Below are 19,539 nucleotides of genomic sequence, written 5' to 3' on the forward strand. Positions count from 1 at the left end.
TTGTTCTGTTGGTGGTGTCCTTTGCTGTACAGAAGCTTTTCAGTTTGATATAGTCTCACTTGTTCATTTTTGCTTTTGTTTCCTTTGCCCAGGGAGATATGTTCATGAAGAAGTTGCCATTGTTTATGTCCAAGAGATTTTTGACTGTTTTTTTTATAAGAGTTTTATGGTTTCATGACTTACATTCAGGTCTTTGATCCATTTCGAATTTACTTTTGTGTATGGGGTTAGACAATGATCCAGTTTCATTCTCTTACAGGTTGCTGTCCAGTTTTGCCAACACCAGCTGTTGAAGAGGTTGTCATTTCCCCATTGTATGTCCATGGCTCCTTTATCATATATTAATTGACCATATATGTTTGGGTTAATGTCTGGAGACTCTATTCTGTTCCACTGGTCTGTGGGTCTGTTCTTGTGCCATTACCAGATTGTCTTGATTACTGTGGCTTTGTAGTAGAGCTTGAAGTTGGGGAGCGAGATCCCCCCCCCACTTTATTCTTCCTTCTCAGGATTGCTTTGGCTACTCAGGGTCTTTTGTGGTTCCATATGAATTTTAGAACTATTTGTTCCAGTTCGTTGAAGAATGCTGTTGATATTTTGAATAGGGATTGCATTGAACCTGTAGACTGCTTTAGGCATGATGGCCATTTTGACAATATTAATTCTTCCTAGGCAATAGTCTTTTTATTGTCCTTATTTTATATAAGTGAAGTCCAGATGACCCATAAGGTGCATAGTTTAGTAACCCAGAAAGGGGGCCCACATTTATCCCTCTTAACCAAGCAAAACTGCTCTGAATTCACAAGTTTCAAACTCCCCAAGTAGGTTTCACAGTACTGTATTCACTGTGGTATGAACTGAGCAAGAGAATGCTTATCACGCAATGCACTTACTTGTTCCATGTAATAAAGGTTGCCCGCTGTGTTGAAATGCCAAGACCAACGATTTGATTCATCTCTACTCCTGCAGCTAAAAATAAAGACAGGTAAAACACATGTTTAAAAGCCAATGAATTTTTCTTTACAGTATTACAGTACAGAAAATGATTCATTCAATATAATCTTTAAGAACAGTATCTGGGTTTAGCATTTTAATAACGTAATTGGAGTTAATAAAGAAAGCATTACTAAGATGATTTTATAGTATTTTTATTTAAAATTAAAAAGACATATTCTAATAATATGGCCTTTTCGCTTTAAATGTAGGGGAAAAAACACTACTCAAAGTCAGTCAGAGTATATTTTCTTCTTGACAATGCTAAAATATTTTCTTTTTTATAGGTTTTGAAATTTTTCAAACCAAAAAGGCAAGAAGGAGATAGCAACTCTGTCAGATAAATGAAGTAAAAGACATTTTAGAATTTACATTTACATGTCATCTTTCGCCACATTTTTAAGGAAGGCTGCATTGAAAACATTCTTCAAGAGCTAAGATTTCAGACTGCGGCTGTCACTGGGAGTGCATCAAGAAGCCACACAGGACAAAGACAAAACAAAAACTTACTTTACAATAAAGGTAACTCAGCTGTAAATTCCTGAGAGTGGGAAGTGTGTGTGGTGACTTTGTTAATAACTCTCCCTATTCTGTACACAACAGGAAATGACTCGGCACGAGTTACAACTGGACGGAGGGGAGCCTTTCCGAGGCAGGTGAAGGTGACTTAAACCAGAAGACAGAGCTGCTGTCACCTTTTCTTGAAAGTGGTTCACTGTAAAATACTGGGAAAACTGTGATCCCAACAAAAGACCATGCATATAAATATGATTTAGGAAGCCCACAGAATCCTACAGACACCTAAGGAAAACTCTTAACTACAAACAAAATATCCTTTACTGTTTTTATTTTTATAAATTCAATTACCTTGGACAGAATCTTTTATTACAGTAACAAACTGGCACCAGAGAACATCAGGATCAATTTCAACCCAGCCATTTTGAGGATAAAGACTTTCTACCTATTTAGGAAAAGAGAAGATTTAGTAAAAACATGAGACCAAGTCAATAGTATCCAGGTCTTTAGACTACTGGTTAAAATAATTAACAACATGATTTTATTAATCTATCTAAGAATAATATCTTTTATTTATCTAATTCATTTTTACTATCAAAATGGAAAGAACACATATATGAAATAAAAGTAGTCACTGCCTTTAGTTCATGAGTCTTCAGAGGATTTTAGCTTTAGCTTTATTTTCCAAGTTTTCTCCAATGAAAGCATGTTATTTTTGTAATAAGAAAAAGTCAGACTTTAAAATAAATAAAAATTAACAAAGTATCAAGTTCTGGCTGAGACTGACAGGGTAAGCACACTCTGTGTACCACCCACGGAATGCAGCTATACAATCTGGACAGAAGGCATGCAGCTGCCTGTGGATTCTAAGTATATGGTAGCAGGCAGATTGGAGAAGAAGATAAGAAGGTGAGTACCACTGAACCAGTTGTGTCTCCTTTTTCTTCTGGTATTCCCTGGCCTGGAATCAACGCAGCCTGAAAACCGGAAGTGGGTTCCAGGGTGCAGTGGAAACTCCAGGAAAAGCTCTGTTACTTTGGCTAACATTCCGAGGGAATGGGAGAAGTCCCCCATACTTCTTATTCACCCCCAACCCCGCCTCCGTGCTTGTGTCCCCAGCTGTCCCATAGAGGTGGCCGTAGCAGTAACTACAGGCACCTAAAAGGCTGAGGGCGATAAAACTTCTCTCCAATCAGAGGAGCTGCGGGCCCCAAAGGGTAAGATGAACCCCACGGGTTTTCTGTCTCCCTGTGCTCCTGATGCCTCCCTTGCCTCAGATTCGGGCAAAGTACCCAACAGAATGGGGGTAATGAAAGCCCCAGCTTCCTGGCAAGAGGACCCCAAAGGGGAGGCTCTGGGGACTCAAAAATATCAGGAAAATCTCAGAGAGGGAGGAGCTTGGGAAAGCTACTCCATGAAGTTGTGCGTGAATTCCTAGGCTCGCCTAAAAGCTGCATGTGCATCAATGCACCCTGAACAGCACAGCAAAGATGTTAAGAACAGAACCAAGAGATGGACCACTGCTGAGGTCCAGACTGACCAACCGGGTGGCGCACACACAGGGCAGATCCAAATAGTACTGCCAAGATTTTGAAAACAGAATAAATATTGAAACCAAGGTCCACAGAAGGCTGGTAGAATTTGTAGCCTGCTGGTGGAATACCTGATGAAAGAAAAATATCAACATTCATCATAGGATTTATACAAGACCTGGTGTCTTATAACATAATATTTAAAAATGTCCAGGATACAATCGAAAATTATAAACTGTAAGAAGAACAGAGAAAATCTCAACATGGGAAAATATAATCAATAAATACCAACGCCAAGATGACACACATGTCTGATAAAGACTTTAAAGCCAGTATTAGAAAAATACTCCTAGAAATAAAGGCAAATTCTTTTGAAACAAATGGAAAGACAGAAAGCCTCAGCAAATAGGAGACATAAAGAAAAACAAAATGAAAATTTTAGAATTGGAAAATATAATAATTAGGGGTCAAAGGATAAAAACTTTTGGTTGCAAGATGAGTAAGTTCTGGAGACCTAATATACAGCATGGTGACTGTAGTTAATAATACATGTTGCACACTTGAAATTAGCTAAGAGAGTGTTAAATGTTCTCAACACACACACAACAAATGGTAACCACATGAGACAATGGTTATGTTAATTAGCTTGATTATGGTAATCATTTCACAGTGTGTGTGTGTGTATATATGTGTGTGTGTATATACCAAAACATCATGTTTTTTCACCTTAAATATATACAACTTTTATCTGTTAATCATACCTAATAAAGCTTGAAAAGAATCCATTAAAAGAAAAATGTTAATAATTAAAATAAAAAATATACTGGATGGGGTTCAGAAACAGAATGGAGATATCAGAATAAAGTCAATACACTTGAAGACAGATCAACAGAAGTGATCTAATCTGAACAACAGAAAGGAAAAAACATTGAGAAAAAATGAACAAACCCTCGGGCATCTGTGGAACAGGAGCAAAAGGTCTAATTTTGTGTCACCAGTCCCCAAATAAGAGAAGAATTAACTGCAGAAAAAAAATTACTTCAGAGAAGTAACAGTGCTAACAGTGCTAAAACTTCCCAAGTTCAGTGAAAGATTTAAATTCTATGTATTTCAAGAAGCTTAGAAAACTCCTAGCAGTATAAAGCCAAAGCATCACACATCCAGATCTAACATAATTAAAATCCTGAAAAGCAAAAACAAAAAAAGTTGGAAGCAGTCAGACACATTACATACACAGGACAATGATTTGAATGACTGTGGTTTTCTCATTAGAATCATAAAGGTGGGGAGGGAGTGGCTCAACATTTTTCAAGTGCTAAAAGACATGCCACCCACAACGGTATACCAAAATCCCAGAAGGATTTTTTTCTAGATAGAGACATGATGATTCTAAAATTTATATGGAAAGGCAAAAGAAGGAGTATGGACCATGTTGAAAAATAATTAAATTGGAGGAATCACACTACCCAATTTCAAAACTTGCTATAAAGCTACAATAATCAAAATAGTGTACTAGCAGCATAAAAATAGAAAAACAGATCTATGGAAGAGAATGCAGTCCAGAGATAGTCCCACACAAATACGACTAATTGATTTTTGACAAATGTACAAGGCAATTCAGTGGAGAAAAGGTAGCTTTTTCAACAGAGTTGAAAATATCCACATGCAAAAAAGTAAACTCAATCTAAAACTCGTATTTTACACAAAAAGTAATTCAAAATGGATCACAGATCTAAATGTAAAACATAAAACCAAAATGTTTAGAAGAAAACCCAGAAGACAATCTTTGTGACTTGGGGTTAGGTGAGGAGTTCTTAGACACGACAGCAAAAGTAGTATGATTCATAAAACAAAAAATAATAATAAATTGGACTTATCAAAATTAAAAACATTTGCCCTGCACATACTGCTAACAAAATGAAAAGCCAAAGTAAAAATATTGAAAATACATGCAAAACACATTTCCAATCCAGGACTTCTATCCAAAGTACATAAAGAAATCTCAAACTAAATAGTGAAAAAACAAACCCAATATAAAAATGAGCAAAAGACTTGAACAAGCACTTCACCAAAGAAGACTTGGATAGTAAATATGCACATGGAAATATTCAACATAATTAGCCATTACAGAAATGCAAATAAAAACCACAAAGACATACCACATCTACAAGGATGCATATAAAATAAAAAGCACTAACAGTATCAAATGTTGGTGATGAACAAATGGAACTCATACATTACTGATGGGAAGGCAAAAAAGTACAGCCACTATGGGAAAGTTTGGCAATTTCAATGGAAGTTAAACATTCACTTACCATATGACCCAACAATCCTAATTCTAGGTATTTACAGTAGAGAAGTGAACTTACATTCACATTAAAATCTAGAAACTGTAAACACCCAAAACTATTCCAACAGGTGAATGGATGGGGTACATCCATACAATGGATTAGCACTCAAAAAATAAAAAGGACATTGACACACATAGTATCAATAGTCTCCAAAAGCTACTTAATGTATTATTCTGCTTATACGATATTCTCAAAGAGATAAAACTATATATAGGTCTGGGAAGTAGATCAGCGGTGATCAGGGTTAGGAGTCGGAGGAGTGTATGATGACAAAGAGCACAAAGGAGTTTGAGGGATTAGTCCTATACGTGTGCTAAAATTCACAGAACATATTCATTAAAAAAGTCAGTTTTACTGTATAAAAAGATTTATCCAGAAAACAAGGAACAGAGAGTAAACAGGCTCAGCCCAGCTTTATTAAAAACAAATGTTTTTAATATGAACAGTGAGTGGGTGGGTGGGTTTATGTGGGTAAATGTAGAGGAGAAAACTGATACCTCTCTCTCTCTGCTCAGCTTATACCACTTCTCTGCCCAGCCCCTGGCAGAGATTCTAGGATAGAGCCCTGAAATTTAGAGGTATCTCCAAAAGCTGGGATGCTAGTTGGGGCTGAACACAGCCTTGGTTCAAAGTCCTTATAAGGATCCCCAATTCCCTGCTCCAGCCAGGTAACTGCCCCTCCTAGTAGAGTAGAGAGGATAAGAGGTTTACTCGCTGGAAGGCTTGAACCAGAGTTCTTTTCTTGCAAATACCAGATACAGCTGAGTCAGGTAAGACATGGATCTGAACAAATGAACAGCCAAGCAAAGATCACCATGTAAGGACAGTCTTTTAACATGTAAGAAAAGGCCAAAATAAAGAGAAAAAAGGAACTCTGAGAAAAGAGCAACAATGGTGGGTAGCATGAGGATGGGGAATAAGAGAAAAGAATCTCTTACTCTCCAGTGAGCTCATCAGAAGCAGATTTAACAAAACCTATTCTCTTATATCAAATAATATTTCTCTTTTACGTACAGCTTTCATGGCCACAGACTACTAACGACTTCACAACAAACATTTCCTCACTCCATAAAACGGGGTATCATTGCTTCCAGTCTGAACTTCAAGTCTGAAGTACTGACTCAGGGTCACTTCCAGGCACTCCACGAGCCCAGACAGCTCACCACCTCCAAACATGTCACAGCCGTGAAACCTGCTCCTCTACCGAAGGAAAACCAACCCAAAATTCAATCAAGAATATAATCAATGTTAGGAAGAAAACTTGTTTTGTTGATTAAACACAAAAGACAACAAACTAGATTTTTTCAAGAACATACAGAGAGTATATGGAATTGAAGATTCCACTGTTTTCCTGGAGTAGCCTTTCTGTCTTGTTCTTCTGAGATGTTATCTTTCATGGTTTCTCTCAATGGCATGATGTTCCAGTGGAGAACATGATAAATTTCTCCAGTTTTAAAATCTAAAAATATCATTCCCATGTGTGATTTCTGAATAGCATTCTACAATATAATACCAATATTTAAGAGTCCATAGAAATATGTCTTTTTTGAAAATGCAAATTATAGAAAAAGGTTAAAAATGTATCTCTGCTGGTAAAAAAATGTATGTCACAAGGAATAAAAATGAAGTCTTCTCAGAAGCCTAGTACTACCTCTGAATATAAGGATTTAGGATGTCAGTTTAAACTGAAAGACCAACACAGTTTATTTTGCTCTCGTCTCTAAAAGGTGATCTCTTCAGTTTTTCCTTTTCTCTCTCTCTCTCTCTCTCTCTCTCTCTCTCTCTCTCTCTCTCTCTTTCATGCTATCTATTCATCAAAATCAATCAAATCTTAATACTAAGAGGTTTTGGATTTCTGTTATAAATTCTTCCCATCATAATAATACCAGAGGTGCGATTTTTACTTGAGAAAATAAACAAGTTCTGTGTCTAACAGATTCCCATGAAGCTGAGTTCCTAATACTTTGATTACATGCAATTCATTTATTCTGTACCCATGAGGTAATAAACCAGGTGCTAAGTAGCAGTGTAGGCCAACAAGACCCTCTTTCCCAAAGAACTTAAGTTTTCTTAAGTAAAGGACCAGCTATTGTTTTGGGGTTTCTCATTTCTATTCACTGTGGACTAACGATTCTTAAGACATAATTGAAACTTTCTAGGAAAAAAATTGCATACAAAATAAAATCCTAAATGTTATCAATAGACATAAAATTACTCTGCCAAATTGCTACACAAGTTTCTAAAACTTGGTTTATCTCAGCCCTAGCAGCCTTTAAAAAGCACTTTAAGAAGCACTGCTGTAAATTGCTACCACAGTTGGAGAGGCATTGCTAGAAACTCCTTAACCTGAGACAGTACTTCATCCTTTCACGGCAGGAATTTTTGTATTTTTATTTACTCACATTTCTTTCCATACACTTCTCCATCATTTACAGTCTGAGCAAACCATTCCAGTCTCCCATTACTCACAGCAATCTCATCTTTTAGATTCTTACCTCATTTCTAAAATACTAATTACTTTCCCCAGATTATACAGCAACTGTGAAACTTCGTTATCTTCTAACAATTCCTCTCCTTTTGGTTCCAAATATTTGAAATATTATTTTTTTAAATCACTGCTTAAAACAAAAGTACTTGGTGTCTTGAATTACAAAAGCAACTGTGTGAAAAATGCCAGATTACACCACATCTAGCGTTGTGGTAAAGACTCAAAAAGCTAAGGAGCACCCAGTCCCTGAAGGACTGTACTGGCCTTTCACCTGTCTTTTCAGGCTAGGTAGGGATGGTGGGTGGGGGTGGGGGGCAAGGTGCACAGTGTTCCTTTCCTACACAGGTACAGGAAGCGGCTGTAGTCCCCTGAAACCAGAATGGAAGCCCGTTGTGTCCCCAAAACAAATGCTCGAAGTAGTAATTTGGCTGGAACGGCTCCTGGCCAACTGCTGCGGTTGAAAAGCACTTCTTAAGGCGGTGGGAACGGAGCAAAAGCGGGGTCCAGCGCTGCTGGGAATGGCTTACGTAACTAATGGCTCCTATCTGCCGGCACAGTGCTAACTTAAAAAGACATCGGTATTGGAAAGAAGAGTAAGAACACCAAATCCAATCAACATTAATTCTGGTGTGCTGGCAAGTGAACAGAAATCAACACTTCTTTAAACAGACTACCAATCTGTTGCTGGCTTCAAAATAACAAGGTTTTACTAACAACCAACGACTTAGTAGGCTTCTCAAACCAGGAAAGATAACATTTATGAATTCTCAGACGGAAGGGAGAAAACTAATGACAATACACCATTCAAAACTTGTCCAGAACCTCCCATATTCATGGAAATTAGCTGCTCGTGTGAGGAACCAGCCCTTAGTGGTTATTAATGATGACAACTGAAGAATGGACCATAAAGTTAACTTCTATCAAGATCTAAATAATTAGAATGTAAATAAAGACGAAGTTGAAATCTATCAGGCGCAGGAAAAACCAAGCAAGTCTCAAAGCTGGCTGAGCGCGGGCTGCCCTGCCCTGCCCTGCCTCACCTGCCTTGCGGGTCAACGCGGTCCCACCCAGGGCAGGCCGGCGAGCCCGATCGCCAGGTGACCGAAGGAAAGGGAACGTCCCCGGGAAACAAAGCGGGCCCCTATTGCCCTCAGCCTGGACGGGAAGGGCGCGAGGGTTTCAGCCCTGCCCAGGGAGAGGCTGTAAGATCTGGCCGGTCCCGGCGCGCCGCTGGACCCACGGCTCGACGGGGCTGCAGGTGGCCGCATCCAGGCCAGCGGAGGCGGACCCGCCCGCTCACCTCCCGCTATCCGACCCCGGGTGCTCTGCGCGACCCCGACCCGCGGCCCGACGCCTGCTTCCCGGTCACCTTCTGCGCGCTGGAGCCGCGGACCAGCGCCGCGTGGTCATAGACGTGGCAGCGGATCACGGAGCTGCCCACGTCCAGCCCCAGCACGAAGCCTGCGCGCCGAGAGTCCAGCTCGCTCGGCCCGGGGCAGCCCTTCTCTGGGACTGCGGGCAGCCTCGACATCCCGAAGCCTCCAGCTTCTCCGCGGGACTGCCTGACGGCGCGCTACACACGCCCGAACCGCAGGGGCTGCGCGCGCCCGGCCGGGCCACCGCCCCCGGCCCGCCCCCTCCTCGAGATCCGGGAAGCGGCCCCGCCCCTGCCGCGGGCCCCGCCCCGACGCCGTAACGTCACCGCCGCGCAGGGACCCTTCCGAGTCTTGCGCTCGGGCGGGCGGAGGCGAGGGCGGGGCGAACGGAGGTGAGCTGGAGGGTGGAGCCCCGGGAGTCCCTGCTGTGCACACGGTCCCGGCGCTTTCAGCGTAGCCAGTCCTCTGTCTCCCCGCGATGACAAACTCCCCGAGGCAGTTCTTGCATTTCTTTAAGCCGTAGTTGCATTTTATGAGTCTGCAAAAAAAAATAAAGTGATCTGAAAATTTTTAAAGTCGGTTTCTTTTTTTACTTTTTTTATCTTCTCAGTATAATAGCAAATAAAAGAAGGTACCACACTTGGCAGTTGCAAAATGACTTTCTGTCCGTGTGTCTCTGCAGTTAAAACAGATTTTGGTTCCTCGTTGGGACAAAAGGAAAAACGAAGGTGATTTCTTCTAAACACATATTCCCTTGCTCCAAAATTGAAGTGTTTTTTCTTTTTAAATCCACTACACAAACTCTTTGATCAGGTCAGAAAAACGACAAGGGCTCTTGTCTTTTTTAAAAAACCATTGAAGTGAAATGCTTTCAACAAATTTCTTCTACAAATCAAAACAGAAAAGAAAGGAAAAGTTCAAACAAGGAAAAGGAAAAGCATTTCTACTGCTGAATCACGATTTTAAGTTGAATGTCCGGTATTGCTGCCGAACAGCCTGCGTTGGGTCATAGAGGCAATTTCTTTTCTTTTCACATTGTGAAATCACTTTATACTGTTTTCTGGTAGAAAAGGCAAAAAACTGCAAAACCGCTAGTGTTGAATACAACGTTTGTACCAATTTAAAAAAAACAGGTTTGTCTCCAATATGTAGTTTGGTTTTTTTTTCTTTTAAAGTTATTCACAAAAAGCCACTGGAAAGGTATTTCTCAAAAAAAAAAAAAAGTTTTCCCCCAAGACTCCTCTCCTAGAAAACCTGGAAAATTTGCACATACAATACACATCAATAAATACTTGCTAAATGAAAAAAAAGGTAGTAAGAAGGTGGGGAAGAAGGGACAGAGCAGGTGCCGTCGATCTGCACCCCGTGCTTGCTTTCTCAGGCATCTGAAAGCCTCTGAGCCCTGTTACCTTTCTTTAGCTGATACCCAAAGAGCCCTTGGCTCCTCAGGCACGTGGCCGACTGGGGTGTGAAGGAGGGCTGTGGAAATTTCTAGGTTCCATAGTTCCGTTAATCAGGGGTCATCCGGAACTGTAGGGAGTGGGAAGGTGTTAAGGCTTGTGTCAGCCGCCTTCCCACCACCATGCACACACCAAAACACCAGTGCCTGAGAATATTCATTATTTTCTGTAAAATTGTAAAAGTAGTAAGGTTATATGCTTTGGGTGAAAACGTTTAACAGGGCAGAGTGCTATTTCAATTAAAAAATAAAGGATATTTGTTTCAAACCAAACCATTCTTTTGACCAAATTGTCACGTTACACAACTTGCTTTCCGCCAGTGTTATCAAATTGAAAGGTTAGAGTTAGTGAGGACAAACCTCACTAAAGTGACGTCAGGCGGTCAGAAAGGGGAGCCATACCACTCCATGTCAACTATAGGAAGAATTGTGACTAGAGACCCCCCAATAGAAGAATCATGACCGGTAGGAACCATCAATTAAGGGCCCCAGAAAGGGGAAGGTGTATGTTACGTCACCCCTGAAAGACTGTCAGCGCTCAGAAATTTTGCTTTTCTCCAAAGGACTTTCTTTCAAAACAACCCCTCCCACCTTTCTCCTTCTCTGTAAAACGTTAGTTTCCTTTGTTCGTTGTATTTGCCTATGGTTGCGCTGTAGCTTGCATGTCCTGAATTACAATTTTCTGCTATTTTGCTAGTAAAATAACTGTTTTTTGTTGTTGTTGTTTGTTTCAGGTTAACAAGTTCTTGGGCTGGAAGCTTGGAAGATACACCTGAGGGAGTGTTTTCTTTTTCTCTTTATACCCTGTCCCTATGCAATAGTACTGATTTGTTCCAAATGCCCTCAGGAGTGTAGTCACCCGTGGCCCTTTTGGCGAATCTAATGCATGTTAATCCCAGTATTGGATTTTGGTACTTGCGTGCCTTGCTGTTAAACCCACTCACTCCTTGAAGCAGTCAAACCAGAAGGAATGAAAAACAAGAACTTCAAATACTCAGACCAGATGCCCATCGAAATCTGAATAGAAAACAGGACCTTGGTTCAGACCCAAATCACTGGGAGAACTGGAAACTGAAAGATAGAATAACTATATCAAAAACCCTGACTTCATAAGTACTTCATAACTCAAACAAAGAGACAAAAACTTCCTTATAAAAGTTACATGCTTCCTTACAAAACATGAAGGGAAATAATGAATTTTATATCTGTCCAAAAAAAAAAAGGAGCCTGTGAGCAACTCTGTGCCAATCGCTGCAGTGATCATACGATCACTGTACAATCCTCTCTGGTCTCTCCCTTAATTCTCTCCAGAACCCAGTGAGGTTCTTCACTCTGTTCAGGAGCGAATAAGAACTCCTGCGAGGCTTCAATTAGTGCATGATGGAAGCAGGATTCTTTGCCCTGTTCGGTAGTAGTTCTTCACTCCACCAGTGGTTCTGTTTCCCGAGGCGAACAACGAGAGCGGATCCTGCCCTCTGACGTGTCTGTACAGACCCCACAGCATAGTTGCCACTCTGTGTAGAAGGCTTCTTCCAGCCTTAGCAGAGCGGGAGCGGAATAGGGACATGGTCCGTGGAAACCGTGAGGAGGCCCTGCTGGGACAGTGGCCTCCTGGTGCCTGAGCTGTAGAAATGTGACGAAGGGTTACCATCCTGAGCGAAACCAGACTCACACCTGCTGCACCTGCCCAGGTATCTGCCTCTCCCTGCCCGTAGTGGGTATCCAGTGTCAGAAACCCAAGCAGGCTCCTTCCTCCATCTCTTAAGCTCTCCCCTCCTGAAAAGTATTAAGTGACAGGAAATATTTTCATTTACTCAGTTTACCTGTGTAGGTCGTGGGAGGGGGAGAACCCTGTATCACACAGGTTTGTGAGCATATGCCTTTCATGTTTATGAACTTAAAAGTTCCAAAGAGAAGCCATTGCTTTGGAGGAGCATTCTCCTTCCCCTTCTCATCTCAATCACCCCGTTTCACTCCTGTCAGAAGCCTTTTATTCAATGAGAGACATTAAAAGACTCAAATGAATGAGTTATGTGAGTTAAGATTTCAATTACATTAGAGAATGGCTGAAAACATGCTTTAATTCATGGCTACAAATAAAACTGGTTCTTGAAGAAAAATTTAGAATTTTTGTATAAGGCAATTAAAAATCCAAAGTAAAGAACTGTGCTGTGGAAGAAAATGTAGAAAATAAGCCATTACTACAAAGTTTCACTAATAAAGATTTTTGTCTCATCCTTTTCTCTAACAATAAGCTAAAATAAAGAGCAACCCATCCCCACATATTGTTTAGCCTCTTTTGGCATTATTTTCTTTCCAAATATGACAGGATTCTTGTTTTTTAAAGTCAGATTTATTTTTTAAGTCACAGCTCTATGTATTTTGACAAATGTATACAGCTATGTAATCACCACCACCAACACAGAAAATATTTCCCTCACCCCAAAAGCCCCTTTTGCACACAGTACTCTGAATCCTTTACTGGGAGCATAAGATGGTATCATCTGCTTAGATAACTCAGAATTCTTGAATTCAGCAGATTGATCTCAGGCACTTTAGATGCAGCTCATCCCAGAAAGAAGTTGCAGGTTCCAGACTGACTTTATTTAAATGAACTCAATCCTTTACATGCGGGCAAGATGAGTGGACCTAGGAGTTACCACCAAATGACAACTGTTGTAAAGTTGGTATTATTAAGCAGAATAACTTGACAAATCCTTGATTCATTTATGAGTTGAGTAAATCCAGAGTACTTCATATGACTGTGCATAGCAAGGACATTTAGTGGGTCTGCTTACATGATATCCTGTCAAGGAATGAATAGCCCTTGTTTGCAATATAGTTGCTACAGGCTCTATTTCCAAAACTGTAGATCTAGAATATTATGCTTTAGTACTATAAAGGAGATGAGAGAGTAAAATCTAATTAATTTCGAATACAAAGGAAAAAAGGTAGAAATAAGGAACTACAAGCAATAAACGCTAGATTTTAAATTAATTGAAAAAGAATGACAGTTGCTTCTCATTGTTTGCTGCAAGTTCTGTGAAGTTCTCACCAAAATTGAATTAGCAAATGCCAAACTGTTTCTCTTTAAAGGAAATATAGGGTTAGGCTCCTGCCGCCTCTGGTCACACTTCCATCAACTGATCAATACATAACCTTGTTCTATGTGTGCATCTGCAGAAAGACACCTTATTTCATATATATTATAGCCAACAGCATTATATGCCTGAATGAAGCTTATCTAACATAAATTCTTTCTCTAGGGCACAACATCATAACCTTCTTGTGTCTCAGAAACACTGCAAAGCATTCAGCATTCTGCGTGGGGGCCATTTTAAACACAATCACCAACAGAAAGCACAAATGTGGAAAATGTGACACTGAATAGACAGTAACAGACACCTGATCACAGGATGGCAGCTAAAATGAAGGCAGAACATCATCTTACTTGAGCTAAGCTAGGAATATGCATGTCTCTCTGTCTCTTTCTTTTAAGTCTCTCCGTATTTAGATTTAGCAACACTTTTATCAATATATTTACTCAGTATTGCTTTTCATATCTCACTTGATTTCCTTTTTCTTAGATTATGTCAATAAGTCATTCTTTCAGTGAGGATCTTTGAGTAGTAACACCTGTCTTAGTTCTTGAATATCTGAAAATATCTTTATTAGAGCCTCTCTTTCAAAAGATAGTTCAGTTTAGAGAATACTAGTCGACAGTAATTTTCTCTCTGCACTTTGAAAATACTGTTCCATTGCTTCTAGACTGCTGTTACTCATGAGAAGCCTGCTGCCAGTCAAATCTCATTATTCTGTGGGTCCTCTGTCTTTTCTTTCTAGTGGCTTTAAGGTTTTCTACTCAAATTCACTATTTTGGTCTGCCTAGGTGTGATTTGTTTTTAATTTATCCTGGGGACATCGCAATCCTTGAGACTGAGGACTTGGGACTTCAATTCTGGGAAACGCTCTGCTTTGTACATGTCAGCTTTTCCTGTTCTTATCTCTCCTTAGGGAGTTCCTATTAGATATTCGATTTAAAAAATCATTGTGACGCAGGTTCAGACTAACAGAAAAGTTGCAAGAGAGCACAAAGAACTCCCCTATACTCTCTACCCAGATTTCCCAACATTAACATTTTACCACATTTAGTTTATCTTTTTGTATTTACCCGTATTTTTTTTCTGAACCTTTTGAAAGTAAGTTACAGGCATGATGCACATTTGCTCCTGAGTACCTGAGTCAGAATTTCATAAAAAACAAGTAAATCTCTTACAAAATCATCATATACAATTGTATCAGCTAATCTAGAGGTTTTACTCATATTGCGCCAACTGTCACAATGTCCCTCACAGAGAAAGAAAATCCCAGATCATGTGCTGCAATCGATTGTCGTGTATTTTTAGTCTCCCTTTATTTGGGATCATTGCTCAATTTTTTCTTGTCTTTAACAACATTGACATTGTGAAAAGTATGGGCCAGTTATCTTGTAGAATGTCCATTTTGAATTTCATCTGATGTTCTCTCATGATTAGATCCAAGAGAAAGATTAATTAATGACTGATTGATTCATGATTAGATTAGGTGATGCACTTTTGGCCCGAACAGCACAGATGTGACGCTGTGCTCTTCTCAGCAGGGCTGGGATTGAGGTAAGGAGAAGGAGGCAGGCATCTACTGGGCCGAGTTGAAGGAGCTCCTCATTGTCTGCTTCATGCAAGTACAGGTTCAGCCCGAGGTGCTTACCTTGCCTCACCCTTGTCCCAGCCCTGCTTCTCCACACATTTTATTAGGAGATATGTGGCATTACTGGTCCCATGTGGGGTCTATTGATAACCAGGTTAAGGTAGCATCAGCCAAATTTCTTCACTGTGCACTTACTATAATCCCTTTTGTAATCAAACTTTGTAAATATCCTATGACTTTTCAAACTTTCACCCAATAATTTTGGCACCCATTGGTGATTTTGTCTTAATCAATTATTAAAATGGTTGCCAAATGGTTATTTCTTCCCATTATATCATTCTTTCTACATTTATTAGTTGCCTTTCTATGAGAAGGAAAAATTTCTCTTCTTCCTGTTTACTTGTTTATATACGTGTAGACTTATGGATTCTTTAGTCAATGAGATATAATTACTCTAATGATCAAATTGTCCCATATTTGGTGAGCAAAGAGCTGCTCCAAGCTGGCCCTTCTGTCCTTTTCACATGCCCCTATCATTATGTGAACACTGCCTTACTTTCTGGAACAGCAAGACGTTCCAGGCCCATCTTGGACCTACCTTTTCCAGTTCTGGCATCAGCCATTCTTTAAGAAGCTCTAGCTCCTGGAAGTGGAGAATGACATTTAGAAGTGAAAATCTATGTGCTAGGTATGCTAATCACTACTGGACTATCATTGCTTCTAGGGCCTATTTCACTCATATATCTACCTATTTCTATATCTCTATATATTTGTATCTATCTCTCTATACCTATTCATCTATCTATCTATTTCAAAAACACACAAGTTCACATCTATACCTCCATTTTCATTCCAGCACCACAGGATTCATTTGAGCTTTCCCCCTTTCCACGTTTTCCACATTCCTTCTTCTCTGCCAGGGAGAAACTTGCTCCCATCATCTGTACATATTTGCTAATTCAATCAAGCCTAGAAAACAAGCAAATTAGTTTCAGAATTGTTACCCACACTTGTGTGAAAAAGAAAACTGCTATCCAGAGGTCAATATTTGCTTAACCTGAGGGCAGACAGTCAAGAATTACTTGCATTAATTCTTTTTTGCTCTCCTTTCAGTGTACTTTATCCATTTGAAATAAGATTATGTTTATTTCTGTATTTCATTTTGGGTTTTCCCTCCCAGACTTACTGATTTGCTTTGTTTGAGCACGTAAACAGAAACATGGCTACAAAAACCAGAAATGCAGAAGAAGGTATGCTCAGAAAGTGTCGTTCCCCCATTCTACTCCATCTAGTCTTTCTACACCATCTCATCCAACCCTGAAGGTGATCCATTTCCTGAATCTCTGGGTTATCCTTTCTGAATTTATTTTTGCAAAAATAAGTAAACACATGTATCTTTTCTTACCCTTTAGGTATGTTTTATTTTTTCATCCTGATTTTCATATCTCCTAACATCTCCTTCATATAGTTTTATATTTTCCACTGATTTATCACTTTATGTTGCATTATGAGTAACTTCCTTGGCTGTTTTCTAATCTAATTATCTTCTCTTTGGCTATGTCTCTGATCAAACCATTAAGTGTCTTAATTGATTTTTAAATTTTTTTCTACAGTTCTATTTTTTAATGTTTACTATTTTTATTATTTGAATTATTTTCACTTTAAAGTATCTTCTCCTTGCTTTATTTGACTATTTAAAACATAATTATTCTAATGTCTGTATCTAATTGTTCTATTATCTCCAGCTCTTGGAGTGCAAATGCTCCCAGCAGCTGTGTATCTTCCCTCACCCTCACAGTGGTACATTTTCCTCTGTGGTTTGTCATCTTATAAACTGTGAAATGACATTTGCCAAGGGTCTCTTCCATGGAAGCTCTTTATGTTGTGGGTTATGGAAGCACCCTTATAGAGCAGTTTTAAGTTTGCCTCTGCCAGGTCCTAAAAGATTTCACTGGTTCCAGATGAGTTTCTATGTTAATTTCTCAGGCTGCGGTTCCCACCATCTACAAGTATTGTGAATTCCAACCCTGCACTTTCTGGTGGGTGGTAAGGGGTCCCTAAGCAGCAGTGAGCATTGTAGTTCTAGTTAGCTTGCCACACATCCATATATTCACCCACAAAGGAGACAAACCCAAGTGGGTTTAGGCACAGTGAGCAGTGCGAGCTTCATGTGTACATTGGTTCTCCTTGGCCCTGTGGCCCAGGTGGGTGCTATGCACACGGTGGGTCTGTGTCACAGCTGAGAAGCACTGAGCTTAGGAACCCCCAAATTTTTTGAAGGGGCTGCTGGCAGATGTGCCCAACCTTTGTATCTGAGAATGACATTATCTTTATTGTCTTTATCAAGAAACAAATATGCCCTCTGATTCAGGGGGAGACACTATCTCTAATTTTCAGGGTGAGTTACTGTACAAACATCCATGGAAAAGTTCAGAACAAAAATTGTTCCAAGACATACAGGACTGCCATGGAGAATTCTCTCCCAACACAAAGCTCCCAGTTTCTTATAAGTGACTTTTTCCACCCAGAGTAGAAGCTCTCCACTCTAACTTGAAGTGCATTGAGATTCACCTTTCTTGGTTTCAAGCATGGCAATTGATTAAATATTTTCTAATTGCTGTTGTTAAGTAGTACCCAGCATTTCTATTTGTTTGACTGGGAGTGAAGATGGTGGTGAACAAGCTTCTCTATCAATTCAATCCTCCGTATGTACCAAACATCAGTTATTAGATGTCTGTTTCCTTGCAAAAGGTGTTCTGAGTACACCCACCAGTTTGCCAATGCCTGCTTAATATCACCAAGGTTGGACTTCTGCCCCAAATGTCTAACCTGAATCTAATCATGCGAAAACAGTCAGACAAATCCAGGCTGAAAAATATTCCTCATAATAGCTGGCCTGGAACCTTCAAAAACATCACTGTTATGAAGGACAGAGGGAAAAAAGCTGAGGATTTACCTAAGCGCAATTGAAGAGACATGACAAGAAAATTCACTGCATAATTCTCACTGGACCTTAGACTGAAAAAAAAAGCAATTATAATAGTTGGGAAATTTGAAAATGACCTGTATACTAGCTATATGATTGTATCCTGGTTAAAATTCCTTATTGTGATAATCTTTATTTGGTAGGAGAATGTCCTTGTTCCTAGGAAATACATATTTAAGTACTTCAAGGTAAAGATCAGAAAGAGGGAAAAAGAGAGGAAGAAAGAAAGGGAAAGAGTAACTTTGGCAGAAAGCCCACCAGTTGGTGTACCGGGATGACAGCGGATGGATGTTGGTTATACTATCCTTGCAGCTTTTCTGTAGGTTTGAAACCTTTTAAATGAGGAGTTGCGGGGAAATGCTCAGCATGCATCTTTGTTATGAAGCTTTTCCTGATAGATTTACATGCTCTTTGCTGTGCCCCACAGAGCCCCATAGACCCTCCCCTCACAGCATATATCTGATCAACCTTCCGCACCCACTCCTTGGCCTGCATGGAGACCTACCTGGGGGCAGGGACTCAGTCAACTTTGTCTTGTGGTATGATCACCAGACCCACAAAGCAGGAGTGAAACAAATGCTTGTTGAACAGACCAAAGAAGGAATCAACAAATCTCTTGAGTTCAGCTATACCCTTTTGGAAACCATTCACATTTTCAGGCCTAGACAGCAAACTTTCAGAGTTGACCTCCTATTATGAGCTGCTACTGGGACTAACATTTTTATAACACAACAGTTTGGGTTCATCCAGCAACCTAAGTATGTCCCTGGGAACTTTCTCTCCCAGATGGACGACCGCGCTGTTAGATGACACAGGCGTGCACTCTGACTCTTGAGATGGTGAATCTTCGGCAGGAGAGGAGCCCGTTTATTCTTGCCTTAAGGCAGGTCGCCAGATGAATTTTCTTGAAGACCATGGAACTTCTTTTTTTAAAAAGAGATTTTGCATAAAACCTGGTCACACTCAATTTTTTCAACTAACTCAGCTTTATCTTTGTTTATTTGTTTTCTGTCCACTTATTTAGCACTTGAAAGATGTTTACTGGACTGCTTTGGCCCAAAATTGCGGTTCCTCACTCAATTCAATTGGTTTGAATTGAGTTAGTATTTATCAAGAGCTTTTCTGTTCCCTGCTCTTCAGTGTTTACAATTT

At 39.9% G+C, this 19,539-nt stretch overlaps 1 protein-coding gene across 3 annotated transcripts in view; it reads right to left on the minus strand.

The window, feature by feature from the left end:
* The window catches only part of GK5 (glycerol kinase 5), a 69,199-nt gene extending 59,650 nt beyond the window's left edge, over positions 1 to 9,549 (minus strand). The window contains exons 1-3 of one of the 3 annotated variants that reach the window (XM_037005347.2): positions 9,250 to 9,549; positions 1,861 to 1,954; positions 894 to 969 (exon numbers count right to left, since the gene is read on the minus strand). In XM_037005347.2, coding sequence (XP_036861242.1) covers positions 894 to 969; positions 1,861 to 1,954; positions 9,250 to 9,411 — 332 coding nt within the window. In that variant the 5' untranslated portion in view covers positions 9,412 to 9,549. Of the gene's footprint in view, positions 1 to 893; positions 970 to 1,860; positions 1,955 to 9,180 lie in introns of all 3 variants that reach the window. The other 2 variants (XM_017641867.3, XM_073232324.1) reach the window with 2 other exon arrangements.
* Between the last annotated feature and the right edge of the window lie 9,990 nt (positions 9,550 to 19,539).

Source organism: Manis javanica, chromosome 3 (assembly GCF_040802235.1).
Source record: "Manis javanica isolate MJ-LG chromosome 3, MJ_LKY, whole genome shotgun sequence".
NCBI lineage: Eukaryota > Metazoa > Chordata > Mammalia > Pholidota > Manidae > Manis > Manis javanica.